The 17,561-nt window shown below is 37.8% G+C and overlaps 1 protein-coding gene across 3 annotated transcripts in view; it reads left to right on the top strand.

Annotated features, from left to right (window-relative positions):
- The window catches only part of ube3a (ubiquitin protein ligase E3A), a 114,898-nt gene extending 97,549 nt beyond the window's left edge, over positions 1-17,349 (top strand). For all 3 annotated transcript variants that reach the window (XM_039744690.1, XM_039744688.1, XM_039744689.1), the window contains exons 9-10: positions 10,802-10,945; positions 15,329-17,349. In XM_039744690.1, coding sequence (XP_039600624.1) covers positions 10,802-10,945; positions 15,329-15,449 — 265 coding nt within the window. In that variant the 3' untranslated portion in view covers positions 15,450-17,349. The remainder of the gene's footprint in view (positions 1-10,801; positions 10,946-15,328) is intronic.
- The last annotated feature ends 212 nt before the right edge of the window (positions 17,350-17,561 follow it).

Below are 17,561 nucleotides of genomic sequence, written 5' to 3'. Positions count from 1 at the left end.
TATATTCAAAAGTTGCCACCTTCAAATTTACATCAGTGCCCCCTTAAGTATAATTTATTTAAATTGCTTCTTTAATATATTTATAGATTGCAACAAACAATGATTTGGTGAGTAGTTCTATATAGAGGGCAGAATTTAACATACAGCTTATTTTAATTAGTAATTCAATTTCCTTTCTTGAGTAAGACAGTATGAAAGCTCTGAGCTGCACAGTGAAAAAAATTATGGGATAAATGTTATCTCGTATGCACGTGAAGACATCTTGTACTTACATGAGAATATCTTGTATGTACAGGATACTTTCATGTACGTGTAAGATAAAGTTAGATTTAAAAATTAACAAAATTGCACTTTGGGACTACCTAGTTACGATTTTACTTCAGTTTGATGTCCTCTTGTAGTGCAATGATATTAAATGCAGACAAGTGGGATTTGGTTTATTAAAGGAGTGTGGGATAGTTAGATACATGCATTATGTTTACAGTTACCAGTCTGCACACTCTTACAGAGCCCTTGAGGAGATATGGTGATTTTTTTTTTTTTTCCTGGGAAACAATTTCGTCCGTATTCAACTTTCTGTCTTGTGCCCACCACTTACTATTTCGTGCCCATCACTTTCCATAACCTGCGCACCATGTACTATACAGTCTCAGCAGCTGTTATTCCGTGTGTGCTGCATAAATTCAGCACCAAATACCATTGCATGTGACTGTACATCATTTTCTGAGAACAGGACTTATTGGCAAACAGTTTGATGTTTTGTTTGCATAGTTACATCCCACAGAAATGGATATTGGTAAATTTATAAAAGCAGGCTGTACATTCAAGACCAGGTCGCTTGATCCGCGAAGCAGCAGCGCTAACTACTACACTAATGTGTTGTGAAAGGAAATGGCATTAGTTAGCTAACTACACACTTACCAGCTCACAGCCAGCTTCCTATTCACTCAAGTTGCAAAAGGAATTCATAGTTCACTTATTAAGTGCTTGCGAAGTTTGCCCAGTCCAATGCAGGTACACTAATTTAATTCTCTGGTAAACTTGGCACACTCGCTTATCTACACTGATGGATTGTGATGTTTAATATGTATCTAGAGTTAAATCCAAATTGGGCCACTTTAATTCCCACTGTTTTCAGACAAGAAATATGCCCTTGTTAATAAGCCAAAATGGAATATCCTAGTAAAATCCACTGGCAAACCAGCCACAGGGGTTTTAGCCTACATTTTAGGTAGTAATTGCTATAGATTAAAAAAAAGGAAAGGATACACAGGCATTGAAAAAAATGGAAGGATAGCACATAAAGACAAGAAAGAGAAAATAGTTATTTCTAACTGTTTAAATTTTCTGACCTTTTTCAGCAGTGCTACTTCTATTTTGAGGTTTCATGGACTTTGAGCTACAGCAGGTAATAAATAGTGAAGGCAAGAGTAAAATCCACGCAGGAAAACTGGATTACAATTAGAACTTTGGAGCATAGTAGCACTAACTGCCAAGCTGTTCCAATGAATGCCTGGAAGCAAAGTTTTTGTGTTGGCACCAGGTTGACAACCAAGATGGTGAGATGGACAGAAACTGCTTTGTCACCTTCCATTTTGCAGACCTGTCCAAACAGCAGACCAAAGAAAGAGGAAAAGGGTTTAAGTGAGTAACAAGTCCACAATCATACAATAATAGGACTAGTCACAATAGTTATAGATTTAAAAAAAAAAAAAGTTTGTTTAGAACCCAGGGTATTCCAGCATAAAGTAACAGCAGCAAAATTTTATTATGAGAGGTGAAAACTGTGCAAACCAGTTAGGAATACCAAAAATAAGGACATTAATATTGGGCTTGTGAAGTGTAGATTCTGGTTATTAATTAATTAATTAATTGACATAATTAATATAATACTGTTATTAAAGAAATGGCATACTGAGCAAATTGGTGAACTTTTCATAAGAGCAGATGCAGTTGGTACATTTGGAAGTCATATGGGCTCTGATGTTTAAGTATAGTCTAATTGAGAAAACATGGAAGCCCTGCTGCGGCTGTCAGCTGTGCTACAGGCACAGGACAAGTGGAACAATTCTGAACCGAGGTGTTTAGCACAGCAAGTATGCATATGGTGATCAAACAATTGTAGTGGTGGCCTACAGGGGGAATGATGGGGGTTGCATAGCTATGATGTCTCTTAGTGGTGATGCCAGTCTATACTGGTAATGGATGATGGCAGTCAAGAGTTACACCATGGGTGGAAAAGCACAAAAGGCAACTAAGTCAACCCCAAATGTGTGAAGAGGGGCCACAAATGTTGGTTTGTAAACAGTTTATGCAGAAGCATTTGTGCTGTTATTTAGGCAGAGGTGGTTGTCATTGGCACATGTGGTATTTTACTGTTCAAATGTTCAAGTTCATAGTAGAGCTGCATATGCTTTTATGAATAGTTTAGGACACTGGTCTAACTAACATTTAGATACAGGATTAATATAATTTAGGTGAACAAAAAGAATTCACAGAATAAACTTAAATGACAGTGGGCTAGTTTAGTGGAAGGTGTGGACATGTCTCATTTTGAACAGTCAGATCTGATGACATATGAAGACCGTAAAAAGCTAAAGAAACAGATGAAGCGCCATCAGGAGCGCATCCAAGTTCTTCAGATTGTCTTTGAAATAAAGAATATATTTAATGAACAAATGGTCACTTACAATTTTTAATACAAGAAAAGCAATCACTGCAGTATAAAACACAGGTTGTGCAACAGACTCCTCAAAAAATTAAGTCAATTTAATTATACTATATCATAAAGACATTGTACAAAATATGTATTAGGGGGTGGAGTGTTCTGGTATGAAATTATGTGTACAAGTTGATAAATATTTTCTTTGTCTTTATTTATAACTTAGACAAAGCAGTGTAATATTGGTGTTTCATTGGTGAGAAGCTTCGATGTTTAAAGATTCTGCCCACCACCCCCAGTCTTTAGTACTAACTTAGGAATTTATGGGAGAATTGGGGGAAGTGCCTCAAACTTGTCTGGCAAGTGATTTTCTGCAGGACAGGAAGGCCAAACTACCTAGCCAGTAAGCTTCACTCAACAAATGTTTTTTGGGAGCAGGTATGAAAATAAGCCAGTAAATGGGGGGGATGTGTCGTACCAGAATTCTACTGGTCTAAATTTGCCTGATTTATTTTGAATCCGAAGTCATTCTGTAACACGATGCACTATTGGCTGTAGGATTTGGACAGAGAATGTATAAATTTGCTTGCTTTACCCCTTCCTCTGTCTCTCACACCATCACGATGGAGCATCTCACACACAATGGACTGAAAAGAAGACCACACTGCTCAGTTCAGCAGCCATATAGTGACAGGCATGTGGCCTGTCCTGAAGAAAGCTAGAAATGACTTAACTATAGTGACCAGACGTCCCGGTTTACCCGGGACAGTCCCTATTTTTGGATCACCCGTCCCGGCGTCCCCGAAAGTTCAAGAAATGTCCCGGCCTGTGACGTTTTCCGACAAAATGCGTACTTTTCCCTAGAGGCCTAGACCCCATTCAATCTTTCTGGTTCCATATCATGCTTTCTACCCATCATGACGTCAGACGGTTAGTCGACCTTCTTCTGAGTCTGACGCCTGCTGGTGGCCATTGTTTGCAGTATGGAAACGCATGGAGGGCGAGAAGGCGGAAGTGGACGCATCGTCGGATGGTATTGGCCGTGCCTTGTGATACGACACGTTTTGGCTATGCTACACTCTGAGCCAGGAATTATCTTATTATTCCTGCTCTGAGCCTGATATAAGAGCTGATGCCTGATTCAGTCATTCACTCGTCAATACGGCATTCGAGGTGAGCCGTTTTCACTGAAGTTAAAGCTTAAACTTAAAAGATTTAAACTTGCCAATTTATTTTGTAGGACAAAATTGAAAGTGCTGACAAAGTTTATTTTTTTAACTTTAATTTTAGCTCTTTATTCTTTAAGTACTGCTGTACACACTTTACTGTATAGTTTCAAGTCTGCAGACTGTACTCTCTGTAAATTTCGTCGTAGTTGTGAATCTCATAATATTAATTTATACATTAATAATGAATAAATATTTGACACAAGTCACAACATTATTTGCGGATGCTTGCCTCGTCCTTACACTTACAGCTGTATTTTACTTTGTTTTCCTTTAGTTTAGAGTGCAGAGTGACATTGCTTCTTCCCTTGCCTCTTTGGAGTTTGGTTTGCTGTTTCTTCTTTTGAAGTCAGGACATGCACTAGCAGTAGCACATGTACGTGGGATGCAATATTGTGAATGAAGCACGTTTATCCTGCAAGTGTAACTGACATAATAATGTACACTACTGAGTTTATTTGCTCTTCAGGAAAGCATGTCTTTCAGTCAATTTTCATGAACTGTTTTTGGCAAGATCTAGCCTGCAATTTCATGAAAAATAGCATACAATGGTATAGAATCCTACTTTGAAAATGGGTATATGTTTGTGTTTAATAATATGATTGTTTCAAATGGAAGAAACTCGTACAGAATAAGATGCAGGAAACACGAAAATAGGCATTTCCATTATTAAAGTCTATCTGGCTTCTGGGGGACTCCGGCCCCCCGCCTGGTGTCCCAGGTTGCCCCCAGAAAAATCTGGTCACTGTAACTTAACTAAAGACATTTAAGTAACTAACATGTCTTTGTGCCGCCTGAAACTACATATTAGCATTTATCAGGTTGTATGGTTGCCATTTTTCACTTGTACTTTGCTTATTGTTATTATTTATGAATATTATCAATAATTAATTATTTAAATTGTAACTAAACTCCTGCTTGTCTTTTACTCTAAGTAATTGCCTAAGGTATAGATGTAGAAGGGAAGGTGGAGAGAAGTTATAAAGTACAATGCCTTATAGACAGTGCTACCTCTATAGGATTTGAGGCATTCTCACAAAGGCTACACAATAAAGAATATAAAAGGGGAAAGCAGAGTAATATAGAACAGTACCAAGATAAAACAATAAAATGTATTATCGTGATATTTCCCTCTATTTACCTTTTACCTATTTTCTTCAGGGATAAGTGTACTCATCAGGTTTGTTACTGGGTTGGTCTACTGTCGTTAACACTAGAATCCCTGAAGCCTACGAAAAAACTTGTAATCCCAGGCCTCCTTAAATTCCTTTGCACCTCTCCATCAGCATCTTTTGTTTTGCAAATGTATTGATCAGCGCAAGCAGCCTGCTATCCCATCTCCCCATAGATGGAGCTGCGTCCATCCCAAAATTTGTATCTGGCAGTGAGGTGCCTGGTGTTGTACAGGGTAAACAATATATCATTATTTGGAACACATACATTTCATGTGTGTTCCGAGTCTACAATGATCTATGTAAGTGTATGATGGCAGGAAATGCGAGGCAAGAAATGCTGAACACATACCTAAAGTAGAAACTTTTTCCATGTAATACCAATAATGACATGAAGTGTATAATGTGTAAAGACTTTAAGTTCAAATATCAAATAAACAGGTGAGCTTTTATTCAAGAATATAACCAAAGTAAAAAAAAAAAAAAAAATTTTTAAATCATTCATTCATGTTGCTGTTAATGAGTTACAAATCCAAGCTCAACTGTCAATTGACAGAAAGTTGATATGTATTATTAGATGGTACAGAAGTTAGAACTGCAGCCTTATAACCAAAAGATTGTCCGTTTGAGTCCAGGCGCTCCACGTTTTGAGTAGTGAGCTGTTATTATCCAGTCTGATAGCTGTCACGAAACATCATATCTTTGATTGCCAGTACAACAAATGGTTCTGAGCAGGCATCAACCACAGCACCAACTGTGGTCATTGCTGGTCTTGTGAAACGAATAGAGAAAAATGCCATCAACTCAGAGTGACAGAGGCAAGTACGTTGTAACACGTGAATGTCACTTGAGAGAGTAAAACTGAATAATAATAAAAAAAATGCTAACTTTTACAAGTAGCCAATATTTACACCGGGTGTTAATCAAATGATCAAATGTATGTTTTTATTATAGTAATAATAATAATAGCAGCTCACTATTCAAAATGCGGAGCACCCAGACTCGAACCAGCAACCTTTTGGCTATAAGGCAGCGGTTCTTACCTCTTCACCATCTAAGAATACATATTCAACTTTCAGAAAATTATGTACTGTCGCACTCAATGGTATTTGGTCCTGCTCTGAATGTATGTGGTACACCTACAATAATAGCTGTGCGACCTTAAAGTACCTGGTACACAGGTTATAGTAAATGGTGGGCGTGAGATAGTAAGCGGTGAGCACGAAATAGAAAGTTGTATACATAGTTTCTCGGAAAAAAAAAATACACCATATCCCCTCAGCGGCCCCGTATGATTGTGCAGACTGATAATGTAAGCATAAAGCATGTACCTAAACTCTTTTGAGTCAGATAACTCTCCCGCAACCCTAATGTTAACTGTAGTGGAATGGGACATGCGATGGGCGTTTCGTGACTGAGGTTGTGGGCATTATCTGACGTACGTAACAGGTATTACAGGCTGCAAGTAGACCCATCTCCAACCCTCCCACACTCCTTTAATAAATAAAAACTACCTGTCTGCTTTTTATATTACCGCACTACAAGAGATGGAAGTGATGTCAAACTGAAGAGCTTTAGCCTTGGTAAAGTCGTAATGAGGTAGCCCTGAAGTGCACTTTTGTAACTTTTTAATCTAACTTTATCTCATACATACATGACCATGTTTCATGCATACGTGAAAACATCTCATATGTATGTAAAAGTATCCGGTATATACGTGAAAACATCTCATGAAAGAATCCTGTAGGTATGAGATATTTTCATGTACCTACAAGATAAGGATTATCCCAACATTTTTTTGTGTGGTTTAAAGCTTCCGTAAGGCAGAAGAGACTAAAGAGAGTTCTGATGACCCAGAACATTTTTTGGAATACAAGCGTAATGTTTTAAAAAGCTGAAGCATTGGATTCTCATTTTAAAACATTATTCACTACAATTCCTTTCAGAGTATTACTGAAAGCAAAGAAAAAAATGTATGCAGATAACTATAATATTTGAACCTCCCTTATTTACATTTTAATTTATGGAATATTTTTCAACTGTCTCAAACCTGCTTAACCATAATAATCCAGACATACCCAACGCTCTTGCTATAATTTCTTAGTGTCAACAAGCTTTGTTTCTTCATAGCTTTTTATTTATATCCTCTGTGATAATCAGATGATATATACAGTAGTTTTCCCTTCTTTTGACTTGCAAAAAATGAAATTGCCATTAACAACGCTAGCATCCACCTGTGCAGTGAGACAGTGGATCCCCTCCTTTATCAACTCCCTGTTCACTTTCTTTCTAAGTACAACACACTTGTGACTAGAACACATCTTTCCCCAACTGTTGATACCCCCTTGCTCCACATTTTGATGCTAATTGATCATTTGATTACATTTGGCTTTAGCACAATTAAAGTGTGATCTCAAATCAGAATACAATACAATGTAAAGCTGCCTCTAAGTGAAATGATGCTCTGCTTTTAGTTAGAGCTTCCGTGGTGACTTCAGCTGATCTCTCTCTCTTTGTTTGTCTGTCTCGACCCCTACCTTATTTGTGCAGCATCACCACTACATTCCACCCATCCACAGTGCAGCATCACACCCTTATCCCCAATTGAATTGCTGTCGACTCACACCACAAAGTATTTCATTTTAAAGATTTGCACAGTAGTGAGCTATGAACCTGTAGTATCTTGCCTGTTCAGTGTAGTTAACAACTTCCAAACACCATAAAAGCAAGCAATACACCAACTGTGTAAAACAGAGAGGGCTTTGTCTGACTGGGAAACAACAGGGTCGGTAAAGGAGGATCCGTTTTTTTTGGGGGTTTTTTTTGTTTTTTTTTATCTTGCAAATAAATTGATCCAAATTAAACTTCCTTCTGAAAGGTTAAATAGAGTGTGTGAAAAACAATGGCATTGTTGCAGTAGTATCTCAGGATATTGATAACAGTTACATTAGCTGCATGACGGTTCTAGTGTTCAAAAACACAGATGGCAGTTAAACACTAACACTGTCCTTATATTGGACAGTGTGGATTTTATATCCATAAAGGGTTTAAGGTAAGACACAAATAACATTAACTATTGTAAGTGACTTATCAAAGTTACAAAATACATACTTCCAAACATATGATCCATGCTGTATTCTCCAAATACTTTATGCAAACCAAGAATATTGCTTTTAAACAATCATTCTTTATGGCAGTCAGACCTTTCCCATGCCATTGTGCAAAAACAAGATTGATGTCAATCTCGCATTTTTTAGTAACATTGCTGACCAGCTGATAAATACATCAGAGTGGATTCAGTTAATTAATCATGTATTGTTTTCTGAAAACAATTAAATTTTTTTTATTGTGATTCACAATATCTTGTGTAAACATGGCGGTCAGTGGAACCTGTGAATATGTAAAGAAGAACTGACTTTTTCCTTTATTAAATACAGTAGAAAGCATAGCACTAAAAAAAGTTAAAAAAAAAAATAAAAAAAAGTCAAATGACATGTCGCCACTGTATAAAATTCATTAAAATTAGAGTTTCATCCAGTTTTTCCCCAAACCTTTCCCCAAAAAAACAGGCCTGCCCTTTGAAAACAAAGAAAAAAACAGTTCAGTTTATTCATATTTAATGAATAGTTAATGTAACTGTAATTATAAATGCCCATTGTATTTTGTTGTATGAGTTCTATAGTTATCAAGATCGTCTTCTTCTTACATTAATAGTTTGCTAACTAATGTAAGAACACCAAGATCTTGACAATATAGAACTTGTACATATGACCGCAAGATAAATACAGTGCATCCGAAAAGTATTCACAGCGCATCACTTTTTCCACATTTTATGTTACAGCCTTATTCCAAAATGTATTACATTCATTTTTATCCTCAGAATTCTACACACAACACCCCATAATGACAACGTGAAAAAAGTTTACTTGAGGTTTTTGCAAATTTATTAAAAATAAAAAAACTGAGAAATCACATGTAGATAAGTACTCGCAGCCTTTGCTCAATACTTTGTCGATGCACCTTTGACAGCAATTATAGCCTCAGGTCTTTTTGAATATGATTCCACAAGCTTGGCACACCTATCCTTGGCCAGTTTCACCCATTCCTCTTTGCAGCACCTCTCAAGCTCCATCAGGTTGGATGGGAAGCATCGTTGCACAGCCATTTTAAGATCTCTCCAGAGATGTTCAATCGGATTCAAGTCTAAGCTCTGGCTGGGCCACTCAAGGACATTCACAGAGTTGTCCTGAAGCCACTCCTTTGATATCTTGGCTGTGTGCTTAGGGTCGTTGACCTGCTGAAAGATGAACCATCACCCCAGTCTGAGGTCAAGAGCGCTCTAGAGCAGGTTTTCATCCAGGATGTCACTGTACATTGCTGCAGTTATCTTTCCGTTTATCCTGACTAGTCTCCCAGTTCCTGCCGCTGAAAAACACTCCACAGCATGATGCTGCCACCACCATGCTTCACTGTAGGGATGATATTGGCCTGGTAATGAGCGGTGCCTGGTTTCCTACAAACATGACGCCTGGCATTCACACCAAAGAGTTCAATGTTTGTCTCATCAGACCAGAGAATTTTGTTTCTCATTGTCTGAGAGCCCTTCAGGTGCCTTTTGGCAAACTCCAGGCGGGCTGCCATGTGCCTTTTACTAAGGAGTGGCTTCCGTCTGGCCACTGTACCATACAGGCCTGATTGGTGGATTGCTGCAGAGATGGTTGGCCTTCTGGAAAGTTCTCCTCTCCCCACAGAGGACCTCTGACAGTGACCATCGGGTTTTGGTCACCTCCCTGACTAAGGCCCTGCTCCCCCGATCGCTCAGTTTAGATGGCCAGCCAGCTCTAGGAAGAGTCCTGGTGGTTTCGAACTTCTTCCACTTACGGATGATGGAGGCCACTGTGCTCATTGAGACTTTCAAAGCAGCAGAAAGTTTTCCGTAACCTTCACCACATTTGTGCTTCGAGACAATCCTGTCTCGGAGGTCTACAGACAATTCCTTTGATTTCGTGCTTGGTTTGTGCTCTGACATGAACTGTCAACTATGGGACCTTATATAGACAGGTGTGTGCCTTTCCAAATCATGTCCAATCAACTGAATTTACCACAGGTGGACTCCAATTAAGCTGCAGAAACATCTCAAGGATGATCGGGGTAACAGTATGCACCTGAGCTCAATTTTGACCTTCATGGCAAAGGCTGTGAATACTTATGTACATGTGCTTTCTCAATTTTTTTATTTTTAATGAATTTGCAAAAATCTCAAGTAAACTTTTTTCACGTTGTCATTATGGGGTGTTGTGTGTAGAATTCTGAGGAAAAAAATGAATTTAATCCATTTTGGAATAAGGCTGTAACATAACAAAATGTGGAAAAAGTGAGCCTTGACATATGCCTGCATTGCTATTCTTTTCCTGCCAGCCACGGCAAGGTAATTTAACTAAATTTTAGATCAAGGATTCAAATAAGGTTAGAGGAAGGCCATATCATTATGCTACTCTGAAAGGAGAATTTGATAAAGTTAATTTCACACCAGAAAAATAAATAGTTGTAAGAACCAAACTTTTCACATTTGACTCATCATTAGGGATTTTTTTTTTCTTAGAAAAATTACATCTGCCTAAATGATTTTAATGCATATGTTTGGACTTTCGGGTTTTATTTATCATGTACATGGAATTATTTTTATGGCATGGTACCCTTTTTCTGTAGATACTTAAGCAGTATTATTCTCTCATAAATAGGGAATTCTGGGAGATCGTTCATTCATTTGGAGAGGAACAGAAAAGGCTGTTTTTACAGTTCACAACAGGCACTGATAGGGCTCCTGTGGGTGGACTTGGAAAACTCAAAATGATCATAGCCAAAAATGGTCCAGATACTGACAGGTTGGTACACTTCTGTGTTTTTTAACTTCTTCATTTAAACTATTTATTTCTTTCCCTAATAGTAATAGTCACAAAACAAAAAATGATAAAATGCTTTCATTTCCATATATAAAAATGGTTGACTGTTCAGTATTTTTTCTGCATCTAAATTTTCCTAGTTCATCGGGATCATGATATGTGGAGCCTATCTTTGTTGCATTTTGTTGCATTCTATACAGGATGAAATCAGCTCAAAATATTTCGAGGCTTCTTACATAGTATACTCCCAGAAAGTCATACTCTACCTATTTTTGCCTAATGTCTTTTCATTGTGAAGAAAGAAAGGTAAACACAGCAGAATATGGAACCAATGTAGAAAGCATTTTAAGATGGAGAAGCTTTTATCTGTGGCACCTCTGCAAGAGAACCACCTCTTTCAACCTTTCGCAAACATATGCAGTTTTTAATATCTGGAAAAAATTTGGGATTAACTTGCTTAGAGATCTTTATCATTTTTGCATCCTATGAACAATTACATTCCAAATTTAACATTCCAGCTACACATTTCTTTCACTATCTTCAAATTAGGAACTTTGTTAAACAGAACCTACTCGATTTTCCTAATCTTGCACCTTCATCCATGCTGGAAAAAATAATTGCTCAATTTCAAGGACTTCAACACCATCTCTGCAATATTTAAAACTATTTTACAGTCTCTCCCTTTCAAAGATCCAAGAGGACACTGGGAAAAAGATCTCTTAATCAATATATCAGAAAATGAGTGGAAAATAGCAATGCAGAGAATTCACTCGAGCTCCATATGCGCAAAGCATAAAATTATTCAAGTCAAAATTATATATTGCGCACATCTGTTTTGCCTAAAACTCTTCAAAATGTTTCCAGGGCAGGATCCAACCTGCGAATGCTGCAGTCAAGTCCCAGCCTCACTGGGTCACATGTGTTGGTCCTGCACCAAATTAACATCATTCTTGACCAAAATTTTTAATTACCTTCCAGACAGCCTTGGTGTCACAATCCCTCCTAGCCCATTAACAGCTGTGTTTGGGGTTCTTACAGATGTGCTTAAAGTGGAGAAGGACAAACAAACTGTGATTCCATTCACTACATTTTTGGCACGCAGACTTATCTTGCTAAACTGGAAGAATCCTAACTCTCCTCTTTTAAGTCAGTGGGAAACCGATGTTTTATATTATCTGAAATTGGAAAAAAATCAAATACTCAGGATCTGTACAGATTTTTTTCAAAACATGGCAGGAGCTAATCTACAGTATACTAATAAAAGGCAAAGCACTCACTCACTGACTCACTCATCACTAATTCTCCAACTTCCTGTGTGGGTGGAAGGCTGAAATTTGGCAGGTTCATTCCTTACAGCTTTCATTGCGAAATTCTACACGTAATGGTCATAACTGTAAGCTATTTTTCTCCATATACTGTAATGGAGTTGAGCTCGAAAGCCGTGGGGGGCGGAGTTTCGTGTGACATCATCACGCCTCATACGTAATCATGTGAACTGACTGTCCACGCAGTACGTAGAAAACCAGGAAGAGCTCCAAAAAGAGCTGAAGAAAACATGCATTATGTAATTGAGAAGGCAGTGAAACAATAAGAAGCGAGCGAGTGACATATACAACCATATTCATGAGTGCTGCTACTTCGGAAACAAAGCACGGTGTAAACCTAAAGTTTAAATTAAGTTCATAGACAGGCTGCCGCTGGCGTTTGTCATGCCCACGGGTAATGCGGGATACAAGTTTAATGAGAGGATGCAGGATATAAACGAGAGTTTTGATCACTTTTTTATATATATACTGCTCAAAAGAATTAAAGGAACACTTTTTAATCAGAGTATATCATAAAGTCATTGAAACTTATGGGATTTTAATATGGTCAGTTAAGTAGCAGAGAGGGTTGTTAATCAGTTTCGGCTGCTGTGGTGTTAATGAAATTAACAACAGATGCACTAGAGGGGCAACAATGAGATGACCCCCAAAACAGGAATGGTTTAACAGGTGGAGGCCACTGACATTTTTCCCTCCTCATCTTTTCTGACTGTTTCTTCACTAGTTTTGCATTTGGCTACAGTCAGTGTCACTACTGGTAGCATGAGGCGATACCTGGACCCTACAGAGGTTGCACAGGTAGTCCAACTTCTCCAGGATGGCACATCAATACGTGTCATTGCCAGAAGGTTTGCTGTGTCTCCCTGCACAGTCTCAAGGGCGTGGAGGAGATTCTAGGAGACAAGCAGTTACTCTAGGAGAGCTGGAGAGGGCCATAGAACTTCCATAACCCATCAGCAGGACCAGTATCTGCTCCTTTGGGCAAGGAGGAACAGGATGAGCACTGCCAGAGCCCTACAAAATGACCTCCAGCAGGCCACTGGTGTGAATGTCTCTGACCAAACAACCAGAAAGACTTCATGAGGGTGACCCAAGGGCCCCATGTCCTCTAATGGGCCGTGAGCTCACTGCCCAGCAGCATGCAGCTCGATTGGCATTCGCCATAGAATACCAGAATTGGCAGATGCACCACTGGTGCCCTGTGCTTTTTACAGATGAGAGCAGGTTCACCCTGAGCACGTGACAGAAGTGAAAGGGTCTGGAGAAGCCATGGAGAACATTATGCTGCCTGTAACATCATTCAGCATGAGCAGTTTGGTGGTGGGTTAATGATTGTCTGGGGAGGCATATCCATGGAGGGTCACACAGACCGCTACAGGCTTGACAAAGGCACCTTGGCTGCCATTAGGTATCAGGATGAAATCCTTGGACCCATTGTCAGACCCTATGCTGGTACAGTGGCTCCTGGTGCACAACAATTCCTGGCCTCATGTGGTGAGAGTATGCAGGCAGTTCCTGGAGGATGAAGGAATTGATACCATTGACTGGCCACCACACTTTCCTGATCTAAATCCAATAGAACACCTTTGGGACATTATGTTTTGGTCCATCCAATGCCACCAGGTTGCACCTCAGACTGTCCAGGAGCTCAGTGATGCCCTGGTCCAGATCTGGGAGGAGATCCCCCACAACACCATCTGTCATCTCATTAGAAGCATGCACCGATGTTGTCAGGCATGTATACAAGAACACATGGGCCATACAAAGTGCTGCATACAATTTTGAGTTGCTGCAATTAAATTTTGGCAAAATGGACTAGCCTGCCACATAATTTTTTCACTCTGATTTTTGGGGCGTCTTTGAATTCAGGGCTCTGCAGGTTGATCATTTCCATCAAACGATGTGGCATCCTTTCGTTCCTAACACATTACCCAGTCTATATCAGTATAGATATCCAGGAGGATTTCTTTTTCCCATTGAGATCTGATGTGTTTTCAAAGTGTTCCTTTAATTTTTTTGAGCAGTTTATATATATATATATATATATATATATATAGATATAGATAGATAGATAGATAGATATGAAACCAACACTCATATAAATGACAAAACAATTACATTAACAATCATGTTACGTTATTTTTAAAATTTTTCCTTTTCTTTTTCATAACTTCTTTAACACGCTACTTCTCTGGTGCGAAGCGCGGGTATTCTGCTAGTCAGTAATATTTTAGAATAAGCTCTTAAAGCTCAGAGGAAGCAATTATTTACGCATTTCTTCTTCTTCTCCATTCTTTTCTATTGGCTTATCAAACTCATCAATTTAGGCATGTTTACAAGCCTTAAGTTTTACCCCATTAGCCATGCTCTTTCTCTCAGGGGTGGGGGTCGACTTGTTCTCAATCCTACTTTTTGTAAAAATTGATTGATTTGTATGGAATGATTATGATTAAAATTAATAATAAAAGAAAAGGTAACAGAAAAAATTAAATGTGTACCCCCCACACAGGAGGTAATCCAAATGGGAATCAAGCCTGTTTCAGGAACTGAGACTTGGCGACACAGCATACTGCATTACTATTCTAACTATCAAAATTGAGTTGTTTTTTTTCCCCAGTAACAGTTTTTCAAAAACTATTTCCAGATACAGGATAATAATTATTATACAGGCATCCCTTCATGAAAATTTGTAGATAATACTTGGGTCCCCCTAACTGTGGTGGGTCATGTCACAGCAGGATTTTTTTTTTGTTCAGTTTATTAATTGCTGTTAGGTAGAACCATGTTTAACCCCACATACCTGAGCCTATACTGGCAAAATTAGGTGCAAAACAGGAACAGTCTTTTATATAACCTGTGATTACTATTAAGCAATCTAATACTAATGCTAATGTATAACTTTAATCCCTCACAGAATTTCTAGTATTTTGATAAACTCACCGTATGCTTTTGTCTTGGTATTATGTTATGATGTCATTCATTAAAACTGTGTGAAATTAACGTATGTTAATATACTATGTAAATCTATCTCTTTCTGCAGGTTACCAACATCTCACACGTGTTTTAATGTTCTGTTGCTTCCTGAATACTCAAGCCAGGAAAAACTTAAAGAAAGACTGTTAAAGGCCATTACTTATGCCAAAGGATTCGGCATGCTGTAATCAGTACACAGGATCCGAAGATACATTTTTGCAAGATAATGCTGTATTGAAAACGAGAGAGAAATGGCCATAAGGTAGTGATCTCTAGTAGTCACTTTTGTCTGTGCCTCCCTCCTTAATTGAGGGCATTGGGCTGGAACAGCAGAGAAAAAAACAACTAACTGCTTTATGAACAAAAATGTTCTCCCTCCCACTTGTGTGAATGTGTTATATGTTCTCGCAATTGTGTGTACAGACAGATTTTCCTATTTATTTTAAGGGTTCAATCAATTTTTCATATGTTTGGTCTGACTATAGCTGAGCCATATTTTCCCTTTTTTTGTAGGGAGGAGGATACTGAGAAAATATGTATTGTAATCTCCCTGATAAAACTTGCCATTATTTGTTAACAAAATAATAATGGAATTCAGATTCTAACTAAAATTTTCAGAATGAAACTTGAGTAGCATTTCATCTGTTACTTACATTTATGTAACTTTGTTCACTCAGGTGTTGTACTGTCTATGGTTGGTTTACTTTGAAACATGAAGCCTTGGAAATGGTGTAATACAACTACTGCTGTTCTAGCCCTAGAGGGATCTGAATTTTCTCTTTGCTCAATAAAGATGGAAGGGGGACTTCGGAATGTTAAGAAACTGCAGCCTTGAATTTTACTTTAAACACAGCACAAAGAGAGCAAATGTGAAACCCATATCACAATGATGGTGTCCTCACAAGTCTAATAATAACATAGTGTTCCCTAATTTAATGCTTGTTATTTGTAAAGGGTAGAATTTATTCTGTGCTTACAGTACTTATTTTTACTCACTAAAGGTGCATTTTCAAGCAATCAGCGTGAAGTGCTACAGAACAAAAAAGGTTATTGTATAATCTATATTAAATGTGTGGAAGTGCACTTACAAAAAAAAGAAATGTTAGTGAATTGTATTTACCTGCCTGTTACCATGACTCTCATTCATGCAGACGTTTGTTTTTTGTTTTGTTTTTTTAAAGCCAATCATCAATCTCAAGTCTTCCCAGTTGTATGGCATTTCTTCTTTTAATTTGGAAAAGGAAAGGGGTACAATTACCAGGACAAATGATTATTGTGCTTTTGATTTGCAAACATTTGCTTATGAGACAGACATATTTGGCTGTGATTGATTTATTATGCATTTAACAATTATGTCCGTATGTGGAAGATGTGAATGTCATTTTGTGGATTGCAGGTTAATCAAATTTCCTGCAGGCCTTAAAATAGCTGTTTGTATTATATATTCTTTTCAGTATTGTGTTTTGGTAAGCCTCTTCTCATAAATCATGGATCATCTTTTATGTAGTTTGTTTTTACTTTAAATATCAGTTTAAATACATCACTTAATAGACTGTAGCTGTTTTTGGTTTAACCCACTTGAAACCGCTGTTGTAGTAAGTATTGCTTATCATCTATCTTGTGCAGAGGTGCTTTACTACATGATTACTAAACTATAATTAAATCCTAACAGATGTCACCATCTGATTATTAAAATTCAAATACAACAGACACAATATTCACAGATTTAAGAATATTATTTTATTCCTGTCTCTACAATAATCATGTGTCCTGATGCATTGACTCTTTGTACATGTCATTCTCATTGGAGAACCCAGCTATCTCAACAAATATTATCTTTAGAAGAAGCAAACAATGTTTCTTTTTATAAAGTTCATTTAAGCATATTTCCCCTACAAGGAAACCAAGTAATGGTGTAAAACAATGATAAATAAAAGTGACTGCATTTTTCATCATTATTTTCTGAAAAAGAAAATGTTCTTTTATTGTTTTATATTGATACTCTGGCAAAACCATTTCTCAGGGAGTAGATTTGTGTTTTGAACATAATCAGATTAAAAGATTCATTTTAGAATAAAATGAGAGAAATAAGGTTGTGTTTGTTCTCAGTTCCACTTTTGAACAGTTCCATCTTTGCCTATAATTTGTGATTGGGATCTCCTCCAGTCTTTGCATCTTGCACAATGGGTAAGGAAGGACAGACTTATGACTGTCACCTTTTTTTTTTTTTTTAAATAAATTTTGAACAAGTGATGAAAACTGTTCGTGCTGAAGGCCCATATTATCTCCGCTCAACAAAC

This window comes from Polypterus senegalus, chromosome 2, assembly GCF_016835505.1.
Source record: "Polypterus senegalus isolate Bchr_013 chromosome 2, ASM1683550v1, whole genome shotgun sequence".
Lineage (NCBI taxonomy): Eukaryota > Metazoa > Chordata > Cladistia > Polypteriformes > Polypteridae > Polypterus > Polypterus senegalus.
Note: the sequence above shows the minus strand (reverse complement) of the source record. Positions and strands in the feature narration are given on the sequence as shown.